Source organism: Temnothorax americanus, unplaced genomic scaffold, assembly GCF_048541705.1.
Source record: "Temnothorax americanus isolate GAGA-0224 unplaced genomic scaffold, ASM4854170v1 Scaffold9, whole genome shotgun sequence".
Taxonomy (NCBI): Eukaryota; Metazoa; Arthropoda; class Insecta; order Hymenoptera; family Formicidae; genus Temnothorax; species Temnothorax americanus.
This window is the reverse complement of record NW_027509812.1, coordinates 1,687,631-1,701,953: the sequence shown is the minus strand read 5'-3', so window position 1 is coordinate 1,701,953 and position 14,323 is coordinate 1,687,631. Positions and strand designations below refer to the sequence as shown.

The window sequence follows — 14,323 nt, the reverse complement described above, 5'->3', positions numbered from 1 at the left end:
CCTATTAATACCCAGAGTTCATTTTCTTCGATCGCGACGGCAATGTTTAAGTCGACTTTAAGTCAGTGTTATGGATCCACCCCTTTGGTGTCAAGTGTAACGCCTATCGAGCGCGCAAAAGGCGCCGAAGAATCAATTAAATATGAGCTTGCTATAGATACCCTATAGCACTTGCTACGAGAAACTTTTATACATTATTACTTACGTCTATCGTAGACGTAGTTACCGTAACCGAGGTCCCATTAAAAAAAATTACTATATACATATAAAAGAAAACCGATGCTCGTACGTAAGACAAGAATCTAAAGATAAGCCACTTCTTCTAAGGAAGTCGCAATTAAGGTTTAGTATGTTGTATGACACAACATTGCGAAGTAATATTAGCAATTAACTTGCACTTTGTGTAACACCTAACATTTAGAACAACATAGTTCACTGATATACATACAGAAAGAGAAGAAAACAAGTTTCGATATAAATTATTATTTTCCTATACAGTGGTAAAATTTATCGACATGCTGTATTATTATTAGAGCCATCATAAAAAAAAGAAATTAAAACTGTCTGCGAAAAGAACAAAGTTCGATGCTTGTTTTAGGTAATATTCATTTTTTAATATTAATAATCAATGTAAGAAAAAAATAATGTTATAAGACAGTACAGTTATAAGATAATACAATTTTTTTCACATTCTGTTCCATCTTTTAGTTTCATACCTCTATTTTTCGCTTCAAGTCGTTTGAACATTGAGAGACAACACGTATATAATTAAATCACAAACTAAATAACGTCATATGTCTATGTCTGTCATAGAAATTCAGGAACTGAATCGAGAAATCAATTCTCTCAACACTATGAATCACGTCATGCGTAAATAAATAAATTACGAAGAAATAAACTACACTCGATTATCTTATTACACTGTAAAATTTCGATCAGCGAATGCTTCTTTGTGCGAATACGAACAACCGTCGAAATTTTTCGCGTGGAAAACTGAGCACCAACGTACGATCGCGACTAGAATCTCTCCTCGCAGAGGTGAAGCACTCGCGTTCCTTATCGAAAGAGAGAAAATCCGCGTATCTACCTCGCTAAACGGATACTGAGAGCTACGATGGCAGAAAGATAGCGGTTCACCGTAACGGGGTTACGGGTTTCTTTCGGATAGCATAGTGATCTGATGGGTGACATGAGCCTTTTCCCGGATGACATAGGGCGAGAACGCGTCCACGTGTTTTCTCGTTTCATTTGCGGAGTAATCGGTGTGAATGATAGTCGATAACCAGAAAACCATCGCGTTTGTTCACACGCTGATATATCGAGATCGTGTATAGCAACCTTCTAACGCTGCCTGTTTATTTCTGTTGTAATCTACTTGCTGAACAATATGTAGTATCAGCATTGAATAATAATTTTTTTCCGAGTATAAGTTATTACAAGAAAATGTAATTATTTCCTTTTTTTATCTTTTCTTACATTTGATGTCAATCAGTATAATTATTGAAGGCACAAATTATATCATTATTCAGGAAAGTACAGACTGGTATCTTTCAATTATTTCATTTATTAATTTACATCAAAAGGTATCTGTCAATCATAGAATCGATCGGAGTTGAAAATTCGCGGATTCTTCGGGAGTTAGTGAAATGTAGTTCTCGGACCTATAGACGAAAGTAGGATTATATATCCTTCTTAACACAAGCGGTGGTAGCGTACGACGCCTCGCCTAGCAATTCGCTCGTCAACAATGCATGAGAGAGCCGCTACGTGGAAAACGCGACCTTTCCCTGTCGCTTCCATCGGTACACTTTTCCGATCGTGGGAGGTAGGGACGACATTTTCCGCACCGTATCGCTCGATGCGCAAGCACAGGTAAGAGGACACGCGATGGTATATCATTGGCCGTTGAAACCTCCCTCCAACGTGATAATGAAGTGACCAGACAATGTAATATGTCAAATTTTTCATCGTTATGCTTTTCGCATCTTTAGGGAGAGATTTTCCTACATTCACTATTTTATTGACCTCAAAGTTATTATTTTTTAGGTAATTACACACACGTGGTTACTGACACATCACGACTTATCCATCTTTCGATTTTGATATAAGCTCTGTAAAGTTAAATATACAACCTGCAAAAATTCTAATTTAATTTAACAAATCATTAAATAATGATATCGTTAAAAATCAAGGACACGCCGTCGCTGCATAGTTCAAACTTTTTTCTTTATAGATATATAAATGCATAAATAAATTGTTCTCACCTTGTAACTACCTCACGATATTATTACTGCATTAATCATGATAAAGATTCTTACTAATAGAACAAGTTCACGCCATTCATACGGTGATAGCAGTATTATTCTCAAGGTTGCTCAGAAGACAGATTTCGGTAGAAGAATATTTATTTGACTTCTCTATTTTTACACAAAATTTGTATCAATGAGCAAAAAATAAAAGAACCCTAGCAAGGTACACGTATCCGAAAAGTATCTTAAGATATCGTTAAAAAAAGACAGGCACATGCAAACACTCACTGACGCGCAATAATCAATTTCAAACATTTCAGTCAGGCAAGATTAATTATGAATAATCAATGAATAATTAAGTATCAAGAGATACTTATAAGAATAATTAGCGAATAATTAAGTATCAAGAATAAATCTATAACAATAATAAAGTTAGTGCACTTATATTATTATAAAAATTATAATAATAAAAGAACATGTTAAGTTATGATATTAGCGAAAATACACCATCGCTACTGTATTAGAACGGAGCTCGATGAGTAGTGCGCTATGGCAGTGCGCTACCAACCGTAATGTGACTTATAATGCGCGTGTATAGCGACCGGTACTGGGTACGGTTTCGGCACGTGCACAGGCACAGCCACGTGTACGGGTCGGTCTACATGCACGATTTTCTCGAAAGCGACAGGATACGGTTTCGGTACTGGCACTGGGACATGCACCGGCCGATCGACCGGAACGTGCACCGGCCGGTCCACGTGAACGATCTTCTCCACGGTGACGGGATACGGTTTCGGCACCGGCACCGCCACCGGCACAGCGCGATCGACGTGAATCGGCACGGGTATAGCGATCGGTACGTGCTTGGTGACCGGCACCGCTACGGGCACGGGCACAGGCACTGCCGCTGAAAGAGTACAGAGATGTTGTTCACAGACGCATCCATTAATACAATTTAAACAATTCAGATAATTTCGATCTAGTTTTATGTAACGAATAAAGTCCAAAGCCACTAAATAAAATCATATTTCTCTTCTTTATCACGTAAAGCTAAAAGGCAATTTATGAGCGTTTCCTTCTAGCTAAAGTACGCTTTAATATTAAGGAATTAAGTTATTTGTATCAATATACTTCAATCTCAAAATAAATTTAAAATTAATAAAGTAAGAAAATCAATAAGAGTTTACTCACCAACTGGATGTCCAACAACGGAGGGTGGCGGTTCCGGTAGCGGATGCCCAGCGTCTGGGGCTGGAATTTCATAAATCGGCGGGGGCGGTGGTGCTGACGCTGGACCGTACACATGTTCCTGATACTCAGGCAGACCGTATCCTAAGCCGTCTAGACCTCTTTTCCCGTGTTTCTTCGCTTTTACGAAAGCGCTTTGTTGCTCTGAACTCTTGTCAACAATAATGGCTGCACTGCTGGCCAACACCAACATTATTACCTGTAAAAACATAACGAGATGTCAAGTCGACTGAATTACGTTCTTATACAGAGAAAACTCTCGGAAGGTTGATTTTAAATAAATTTATTATATGAGATGTATTTCACGGCAATGCAATCAACAGTGCCAAAAACTATAAAATTTTTTCGAACTTAATGATGCTTTGGAAACTAAAAATCTGATTATACATATATCTATAATTACAAGTTTTAAAAAAGATTTTACTCATAATTTCGTAATTTCAGTTCAATTGCTTTAACGTTTTTTAATACAATATTAGATTACAATTAGTTTGTAGATCTTTTTAGATCGCACGGAGTATTAGAAACGATGCACAATCGTTTATTGCAATTCACAAACGATGCACAAACGATTCACTAAATCAACGTTCTCCATCTTTCGCCGCGGTGCATCCGAATGTAAATTACGTCGATGCGAATTACGTCAAACGCGATTGATGGCAATAAAACAAAAGCGAGAATTCGCGCTGGTACCAGGAGGAGCCTCATGATGGGTCGCTCAAGGGTTCCAGTTACCGGTAGCAACGCCAACGAAAAACTGAGTTCGCTCCGGAATCGTGACCCCCATATGTATTTATAGGGCATCAGCACCGATGTGACGCATCGCCCGAACGAAGAAGAGGAGCGATTCTATGAGCCGATACACTTTCGCTGCTATTCGAACCTGGTCGATGGCCAAATGGCGGTTGCTTTTCTCTCCTAGGAGATCGGACGAAGGCAAACGAGAAAGACGCGTGACGAAAAAATCCTGCAGCATACATTAGCAGCGCAGTTAGTCAGAGGTTTATCGACGATCGTTCGGTCTATACCGATCGTTAGATAGCCGCGATCGCGCCCGATACACGATTGGAATCGTTCCGCGCGAAATGCATTGCATCGATAATTACATTATAAGACATACTCTAACTTTAATCTATATAAATCGTATTAGAATTCAACATGGAGTTCTATTTACGATTTTATGCGCCGTATAATATAAAAAGCATATGAAAAAGAGTACGCAGTAATACATTGCACGCATCAAATAATATATATAAGATTATAAGTATTTTAAAATCTAACATAAATTATAGATCGTTTAAATTATCACGAAATGAATAAATGATATTAATTTACAGCAATTAAACAATTAATCAATAACGCGCTGTCGTTCGATACACAAATAAAGATGTCCGGTATACAAAACGCTGAATGTAAATGTTTTTTAACAATAAATCATCGAATTAATAACAATGTAAGTAAGTCATGTAAGTTTCCCGCGTAAGCAAAAGATGAAGATATGCGGCAGCAAATGCAAATGGCGATTCCAGTTTCTTTCAGCGTTCTCCGACGTCCTCTATTCGGTCAACGAGATCGAGACGGACGCGTTTTCCTCTTTGCTTCCGCATTAACCGCGTTAGACTTTCCTAACTTTCATTTTCTAAGTGCCTAATGCCGTCGCGTTCCTAATGCCGACCACGTTATGCCTGCCATTCATTATTCATCGGCGAGTTCGAATCGACGAATGCGTAACAACACGCCCAATGACACTAACGCCCAAGGTTCGCCAGCCACGTATCGCGAATTAGCGGAATGCACATACGTAGTGATAAAGTATAACAAAGAAACGTTCCGGTAGACACGCAGTGCGAAAACCTCGACAGGAGAACAATGCGTTATTACGAGAAAAAGAGGAAAACTTTTATTACTTGAGCTCTTCTCTTGTTTTTTTGTGAACTTCTAAAAGCCTAGACTTCAATTCGCTTTCGCTTCCGTCATCTACTCTTGCGTATAAATATCAATATTTTATTATATTTAAATGTCTAAAATATTATTTGCCAGTCTATTGATAAAATTTGCAAGAAGTTAGCACGTTAATAAATGTTATCTACATCTTTTTTATCTATATCATATAAGCGAGAGAGTAATATAGAGACCAACATGTTGGTAACTTAGAATTAGCTAATCCAGAGTACCAGTATGACTGAGAATTAGTTGTTGCAATTTTATATTCATCCATCGCTCATGCAGACAGTATTAAACGGCACGCGAAATTCTTAAGCGTTTTCCTTCTCACCGTACGTGTGCGGAAGTGCGTTTCCAGGCATAATTAAATAGGTATAGGGATGTAGGTAAGTGGTACAAGTGCTACGAATCGCCGAACGTAATTACGGTGTCAATATTACGAGCACGAGTTCGCAATCAAGTGGCAAACTAGTGTCGTTCTTGGCAGAAGACACATGTGCACTTGTAATATTCAATAATATTCAATACTGCTTAACAATAGTTTTTACATCTTAAATAAGTATCCGGTATGCTACCTAAATCTGCACGAATTAAATTTTGATTCAGTAATTTAATCAATTTAATATTAATTATTTAATTAATCTGTCAAATATATCGATTGAATATTAAGTAATAGTTATCATATTTTATGGTTGTGATATTCTTTCTAATGTATACATTTACTATAGAAGTTATTTTGAAATGTCACTACAAACTAGATTCATCGGCAACCAACTTTCATCACCGGAAGCTCGGGATATCGATCAACAAGGGTGAATTTCCGATTTGATCGTAAATGGGAACTTGTCCTGCTTCTCGATCTGGACCCGTCAAGTCGTCACTGGTACGATTCGCAAATATAAAAGGCTTCCGTTGTTACAATCTTACGAACAGTTCGTCCGCGACAAGAGAGCAATGTCGAAGATCTTTGTAAGTAGCTGCATTTCGTCATTTAAGTAGCGTAAATCGAGTAAATTTATTAATATAAAATATCTGGATCATATCTTCCTGAAACGATCAATCTTCTTTTCTAATACTACAACTCCTAACTATTTTTATTAAATTCACATATAAATCTTTCAAGTATAACGTTTATAATTTATGTCTTGAATAATTAAAGATCTCTCTCTAACAATAAGATATTAGTTTTTCGAATTTCATTGCCTTGATTCGGTATTTTAGCTGTTCCTGACATTGTTATACACCTGCGCATTCGCGTCGGTGCTGAAAGATGCGAAGCAGCAAAAACGAGGTATCATCGGTAACGACGGGTGGATTGGTCTATCGGGGAGCTCTTATGGACACGGACAACCGTGGTCAATCGATCCCATCCCCTTGAGTTCGGGACTCAAATTTCCCGAAATCAATCTGCATGCAGGGTAAAAATAATCATAAAAATCTAAATACACTTATTAAAAAAAAATAATAAAGTTTATAAATAATTTAAAATAATTTAGAGTAAATCTCTAAATTGTACAGGCGTTTTGCAAGTGTTTTAACATTCTATAATAACTCGTAAATAAATGAAATACTAACTGAACGAAAAATCACACGAATATCATGGAGCGTTTATAAATATTTTTCAGAAGATTATTTTTTCCTCGCAAATTTGTTACCCTTCTGATTTTCTTTTTTTTGTGTGTTTAATATACTTCCTACAAATCATAGAATAATAACAATGTTATATTTACATTTCGTGCAGGCTGCATCTGGCAGATGCAACTTATGGTAGAGGTGGCGTCGCCCTGACACCTGGAATTCTAAAAACCCTCCCGGTGTACATAACGAAGCACTTGGTGGTGGAGAAGCCGGTGCCAGTCCCGCAGCCAGTGATCATAGAGAAACCGTATCACGTGCCGGTGCCGATCGAGAAAATCATTCACAAACCGGTCCCCGTCCCGGTACCGGTACCTCAGGTAGCGTCTCGTCAACTTTACTTTCATATCGACGTGCGAAGTCTATTAACGATGATCACTCTTCCTTTCGCAGCAGTTTTGCTGAAAACAATGCGAAAAATTCGTGGAAATTTCGTAAAATTTAGTTTGCGTTGATAAGCGAATATTGAGCTAATGTTCTAAACATGTAAAGTCGACTTGTGTCACGAACATCATCTTTCGCATCTCTAAAGCTTATTTTCAGAGGAGCCTTGCATTCTCAATTATAACAGAATCGAAACTACAAAATGACCTGATACTTAAAAAAAATCACTTCTAAAAATTTCTCATTATAATTATAACCGGAGCTCCGATGTTCTTTCCATCGAAACAGTCATTTGCAATTTGTTTTTTACATACTCTTCTTTTTTAAATCTAAAAACAGATGCCTGATTTTTTTTCTTCATAAATGGTCACTTGGGATGATTTTTACTCCCTTATTAAAGTAATTGAGGACATGTATATAAAATTACTCATTTTTGGAAAAAGTAAGAAGAAACCAAAAAAATATTTAATAAACGAAAGAAGCTCATTAAAATTACCGTGACGTGAGTTTCGTTTTCTCATTATTGGGGGACGGGAGGGATGTAAAAATCGAGTCGCAATTAACCGAAACATCTTTCTTTCCATTACACAGGCGGTGCCGATTCCCGTGGAGCGTCCGGTGCCGATCCCGGTGAAGGAGCCGATCGCGGTGCCCGTGCAGCAGCCGTATCCGGTTCCCGTGCGGCATCCAGTGCCCGTGCCGGTACCGGTTCCCGTCCCGGTTCCAGTGCACTCCTTGCCCAGCTTGCCCTTGCCGCCCTCGGCTCTCCAACTCCAACTCGAGGGACTCCAGGCGCTCCCGCTGATCCCGCTCGGCGGCCCTGCTGGCGCCATCTATGCGCGCGACTACGCACCCGATCACCTTTACCCCGTTCACTCGCCGTCGGCCACCCTGCACTTGGACACCGGCATCGCACCCCTAGCCCCCCTCGCCCACGGTTTCGGTCATGGGCTTGGTCACGTGCTGGCGCACGGTTACGGTCACGGTTACGACCACCGCGATGCCCATGCCCATGCCGACATCGCCGACCATCTTGCCCACGGCCACGATCACAAAAAGAGAAAGACCAACAAGAACTGAACTTAACTGAACTCGGCCGAAAAAGGGCGGAGGGTCGTCAAAAATGTATAGAAAAGGAATATATATAGAAAACGACGTTCGACACTTCGACGCCGTTTATATGTACATAGTTTTAAGGGAAATTTCAGTAGAATAAAAAGAAGGATTCCGATTTACTTATCCGGCGATTAGATTCTTCAGGGGATTCTCGTTAGGATTATTTAATTATATCAAAAGCTTATTGTGGGGGAGGGTTTCTTATGCTTTTACGCAAAGTTGCAGACAATGCGAAAGTGGAAAAATATATATCCAGAAATTAACTGATTTTGAGGGAACTCGAGAAAGCTGAAAGACTAGAGGCTTCTCGTATTTTTCTTTTCATAATTCTTGACACAATTCTTTTCTTTCTCACGCACCTCATCCGTCGGCGAAAGGTAGATTGTGCACTTTCGCGTTTACGCTAAAGACTAAAACATAAGCTGAGACAAGTATATTGTCTAAGTAGATGTATAGAAAATCGCTTTGTTAGATAATAACGTAATTTCAAAACCATAACGTTAATCAACCGCGTGTGTGCATTATTATTAACAATTTAATATCGAACTTTTAGATTGCCCATCAGGCAATATAAATCTTTGAAAGACACACCGTATATAAGGCAAAGAAAGAGAGAGAAAAAGAGAAGGGAAGAGAGAGAGAGAGAGAGGGGAAAGATACTTTCTCGTCAAAAAGACCTAACTTCGTTTCTACTTGACACAGCTGAAAAAAGTATCACGATTTTATCTCGCAATCTACAATTGTGACTGATTGTGACGAACGAGCATTAAAACGAATAGGTAGAAATTGGAAAAAGTCTTGCAAAGTCATTAACTTCCTCCTGCTCCTTCCCATCGAACGGGAAGTTCGTTTAAAACAAAATAGGCGAATATCCGGGGTCCGGGGGTGTTGTCCGAGGGAAGGAGAAGGCAAAGAGATCCCACACACGTTCTTTATCTTTCCTTCCTTACTTTCTTTCTTTCGCATCGATTCGCGGCGCGAGTCGTCGAAGGCCCGTTATCGAACCCTTTCTACTTCGAAAGCGGAACGCGGTGGACGGGTAAGCGACAAGCGACGCTACGCGGCATGGCGAACGAGATCGTTCGGTCTCTCTCTCTCTCACATCTGTCTCGAAGAACAGCTGATCCTGCGTTATCGGGGAAGAGAAACGCCAGGGTGGTTACGCGGTACCCTTGATTACGAGCCACGGAAGCGTCGACCACGCCGGGCGGTTACCGCGGCTTCCTCGCGCCGCTCTGGGACCTGGGACGGCGGACGGCCATGCGTCCGGAGGCATCCGGAGCCCGGAAAAATCAATGCAACGTGACAGCGCGTCGTGAAGCCCTCCTCCAGTCGACTATGCGACCGACCGCGACACGTGAGTACGCGCGCCAGGTATTCGCGGAATCGGCGAGATATCTCGCGTGTTTTCTCACATTCGGCTGTTAACAGGACACGCCGAGGTCTCAGGTTATGTCACGACGTCTGGCGTGGTGTGAACACGCGTACCCCGTATCTCGCCCTGATCGTGTAAACGCAGCGTCGATGAGGCGGCGCAACCAGAAGACCGACAGGATGCTGAAGCTGGACGAGATCGAGGGCGAGAACGTGCCCAAGAAGACGAGGAAGACCGCGGAGGAGAAGAAGAGCAAGGGCCACAGGAAGAGCAAACATGCCAGTGGCAGTGGACGTAAGTTGCGAAGTAGCGTGGAAGCTGTTCCGCGCAAAGTGGAGCCCCCGGAAGAGGAAACGCCGATGGATTTGCTCTACCTCGCGAAGGATCCCTCTGGCGTGTCCCGCAAGATCGAGCCTTCCGTCTCGAGGACCCTCGAGGACGCGGGAGTCAGAATGGAGGAGCTGTTTGAGCAGAGTATGCATAAAATCTCCAAGATTCAAAAGAACGGCAGGTGGAAGCATAGCTACAACAAGATGGTATACTTGCGGAAATGCGCGGCTAACAGCGATCAGTCGACGCAGGACGAAACCAGCCAAAGCACGTCCTCCGAGGAGCACGAGCGTATCCCCAAGATCCCCATCTTGGAAGACATCGTGTACGACGACTCGGCAAAGATCAAAAGAGACAAGAAGTGGACGAAAAAGGTGAATCCCCTGTCCCTGCACTACACGGATAAGAAGAGACCCTATCTCAAGTGTCCCGCATGCGGTGCGACATTCTTCAGCCCGAATACCTATCAGAGGCACCTGCTCTCTCACCTGCACGCGACGGCGGATAACGGTTACATGTGTAATTTTTGTAATTACTGCAACGCCGAGCCCGGAATGTTATTTGCTCACTTGACCAAGCATCAAAACCAATGTGAATCCTGCAACGAGAGCCTGCTGCGCAAGGACAACTATGAGAAGCATTATCAGTGCTCGACCAGCTTGCTGGAGTACGGCCTGAAGCGCGATCATCACGGAATGTTCGCCTGCGCGGTCTGCGAGTTGGTATTCGATCTCCTGGCGCAGCTGGAAAGGCACTGGTTCAAGCACACCTGTAAGAAACAAAAGTCGTATCAGTGCAACGAGTGTAGCGGTATCTACGAGAACCTGGAGACCCTGAAGAATCACATATGCCTCAAGTGCCCTATTTGCGGCGAGGTCTACGAGAATCTCCACCGATTGAAGATACACACGATGTGGACGAAGCACAACCTGAAGTGTCCGATCTGTTCTTACGAGTTTATTCTCTCCATGGATCACGAGAAACATATGGCCCTGCACAGAAAGGTTTATCAGCCCATGAAATCATCGTCCAATGATTACACGCATTGTTTGCGCGCGGCCGACGGTAAGACGTTTCAATGTAATCTATGCGACAAAATATTTTACGCCTTATCCGCTCTTCGCACGCATCTCACGGAGGAGCACAGCGTGGGGAATGTAAAAGTGGAAGAGGAAGAGATTATGGAAGACGACGGTTACGAACTGAAGGGGGACGCTATCGATATCGTTGTAGTTCCCGACTTTAAAGACTCGGACATCTACTACGACAACGAAATCGAGCCTTTGAAACAAGAAACCGATCTCTACGATCCGTCATAAAGACAAAAAAATATCGTTTGAGTTTACTTAAGTCGTGATAATGAAAGCAACAAACTTTTCTTATGAACGGTCGTTAGCTTTTACTGTTAAACATCCTCTCGAGCATTCTCGTAATAGTGATACTAAAGTTGGACTCTCAAATAAAACTGATACAATTGTAAGTGCCGTTTATATAGATGTAATTTATGCGCTATTTTTAAAAATGTGTATCGTTTGCTTCAGGATTTTTATATCAATTTATACCACGGAACGTTAATTTTACGCAGAACATGTTACATTCTTCTCTTCTGTCTTTTTCTGTTAACTAAAATATATCGATGATAATTAAACACGTATATTAGCGATCCAAAAGTAGATAAGGAGGAAAATAGGTACGGAACATATAGTCGTGAAACGATCGAAATAGCAGGTATTTTCTGATGAACTTAACAAATTCGACCGCCTGCGCTACTCTGTACCGATGTACGGAAAATTATATTGTACTTGAAATTATTCAAAAAAAAAAATATATATTAACATTGACCGATGAGAAATAGCAGATATATATCTTAGGTAAAATATGTCATATTTCATCAGTCCAAATATTTTTGCATTTGAATAATTTCACGTATAGTACGGGTTTTAATATGCACTAGCGCAGAGCAGTACAATCGAATTCTCTACAAGCTATCGCCAGAAAATTTAGGAACACGTTCAGATAAACAATTGGTAATAATAGCGATTTTGTTATCCTGATTCGTTTTATAGAAACTTTGAAAAACTGCAATAATTATGGAGCTTAACTGATTTTATGATTTTTCTTTGATCAACAATTCGCTGTTTGTTAGCATGTTAAAGAAACTTTGTGCAGTATTTGATTATTATATGTAGATTTATATACTATCATTTATATATCGTGTGCAGTAGTTATTAACAGATTTGTTCAGCGTATGAAAATAAAGTTTGAACCTTGGAAATTCGAAAAGTTTTTCCGTGATGTTCTATTGCCAACGTTTACGGTTCCAAAAAAATAAGAATTTTTTCATTATTTGATGTACGAAGTGCAATGTGACATATTTAATTTTAATAATAATTTATAAATCTTAGATATTTTATAATGTTATAATTTTTTTTACATTCTTAATTATATGTACGTTATATCATTTATTTTTATTTGTAAGATTAAAATTTTGTTTGTAATTTTTTACTTTTTGTTTTGTGTTCCTAAATTTTCCGAACAATGCAAGCCGCTCTCTATATACGAACCCGAAAATACAGAATAAATACAAATTTGTAATGTAAATACATTCCGCTATCACGCGCTCACTTCATGCGTATCACTCGTTCGAAAAATTGCATCGCAGATGCAATGCATTTTCTTACAGCCTGTAAAGGTACATATACTGATCACATTATAGGTTTAAATCTCATCGTGTATATTACGTATATGTCAAATAATATATGTTTATGTGACATTTTTTTAATTATTCCTATATTGAAATATATTTACGAAAGCGATATTCCGAGCTATCAGTCCTGCTGTAGCCTGATCTATAGTCTCGCTACAATTAGCTTCGTTATTTCGTTAATTTTAATTAATTTCGATTCGCGAAATCTGGCGTTCTAAACATCTATAATCAGCGCGTGAGAGACGCGCGGTACCATTCTCGCGACGATTTATACAGTAACATGAGAATTACGAGGCTAAACACGATGGCATTTATAATGTACGATAAAACACAGAAACACCTTGCAAGGTAATTACTAACTACATTCACTCGTTCAAATTCACTCGTGCATCAGGAAATATTTTGCGGCGTATGTAAATCTAATATCGTAGGCCTATGCTATTATAATTTTACATCAAGAATTTCCGCTCTGTTATGTATTCGTTCTGAAAAATAAATGTTCATCAACAATATTCTCTTTCGTATAAATATTATCTTTTTTATGTTATATATCAAAACAGAGCAAGTAAATTCTCGTAGTCATAGATCAGAATCATTGGTCGGGTTCAGCAGACCAAGCCGCTCAATAGCAATCGAACGTGGATTGGCTCTTACTTTTAGAACCAACCAATCAACACAGAGTGTTGACAAGACGAACTCAACAGTTGTGTCTGCTGAACGCGCCCATTATATCCGTCATTCTTTATCGATCGGCATTTGATTCGGAAGCAATTTTAGAAAAAACAAATATGGAGAGACTCAAAAATCTCCACTTTACGAAAATAAGAATTAAAATGTTCGCGCTGAATACACAAATTATTAAAATCAATTAGTTAGGACTCTCGGTAATGAAACAATAAAGATTAATCTGGCTATTGAGAGTTAACGTTGTTATTTTTGCGTAATAAATCCATTTATTTAAATCTTACATTTGTCCGAACGTTTTGGCTCCGCATTGAGCCATCATCAGCGGTATAACAATTACAAATTATGTTCTCACGATCTCCGTTACGCTGTAGGTGAGTGGTTCGGGACTCTGGAAAGTCGGAAAGCCAATCTCTATAATTAACGTAGAGAATCTAAGCCGATTTTTAATACTTTTTCAATTTAAAAAAAACTGAGAAAGTGTGTTATAGCTTGCTAAAGTTTCTTTGATGACGGCAACTTCAAAAGATTTCGCATATAAAGTATGACGTCACAGCACATTTTCGTGTACTATATTTTCTTCAACTTTAAAGATATTGCAAAAATTCAAAAAGTTTAGAAAGTATGCCATGATCTATCAGACCGCTTAAT

At 39.7% G+C, this 14,323-nt stretch overlaps 2 protein-coding genes across 4 annotated transcripts; one reads left to right on the top strand and one right to left on the bottom strand.

The window, feature by feature from the left end:
* Positions 1-1,591: 1,591 nt before the first annotated feature.
* Positions 1,592-8,217, bottom strand: LOC143907782 (uncharacterized). 3 transcript variants are annotated; one of them, XM_077424748.1, is made up of 4 exons: positions 7,957-8,217; positions 7,172-7,477; positions 3,441-3,696; positions 1,592-3,156 (listed from the first exon to the last, which is right to left on the bottom strand). In XM_077424748.1, the coding sequence occupies exons 2-4, from the start codon at positions 7,187-7,189 to the stop codon at positions 2,810-2,812; spliced, it is 621 nt and encodes a 206-aa protein (XP_077280874.1). In that variant the 5' UTR covers positions 7,190-7,477; positions 7,957-8,217; the 3' UTR covers positions 1,592-2,809. The 3 variants fall into 3 exon arrangements, with proteins under 3 accessions (XP_077280874.1, XP_077280875.1, XP_077280873.1); XM_077424749.1 differs by having other exon boundaries at positions 8,048-8,217; XM_077424747.1 differs by lacking the exons at positions 7,172-7,477; positions 7,957-8,217 and adding an exon at positions 4,191-4,461.
* A 1,088-nt stretch (positions 8,218-9,305) lies between these two features.
* Positions 9,306-13,500, top strand: LOC143907780 (uncharacterized). The gene is made up of 3 exons (XM_077424745.1): positions 9,306-9,615; positions 9,697-9,933; positions 10,008-13,500. Exon 3 carries the CDS (start codon positions 10,029-10,031, stop codon positions 11,598-11,600), a length of 1,572 nt encoding a protein of 523 aa, XP_077280871.1. The 5' UTR covers positions 9,306-9,615; positions 9,697-9,933; positions 10,008-10,028; the 3' UTR covers positions 11,601-13,500.
* Positions 13,501-14,323: the final 823 nt, after the last annotated feature.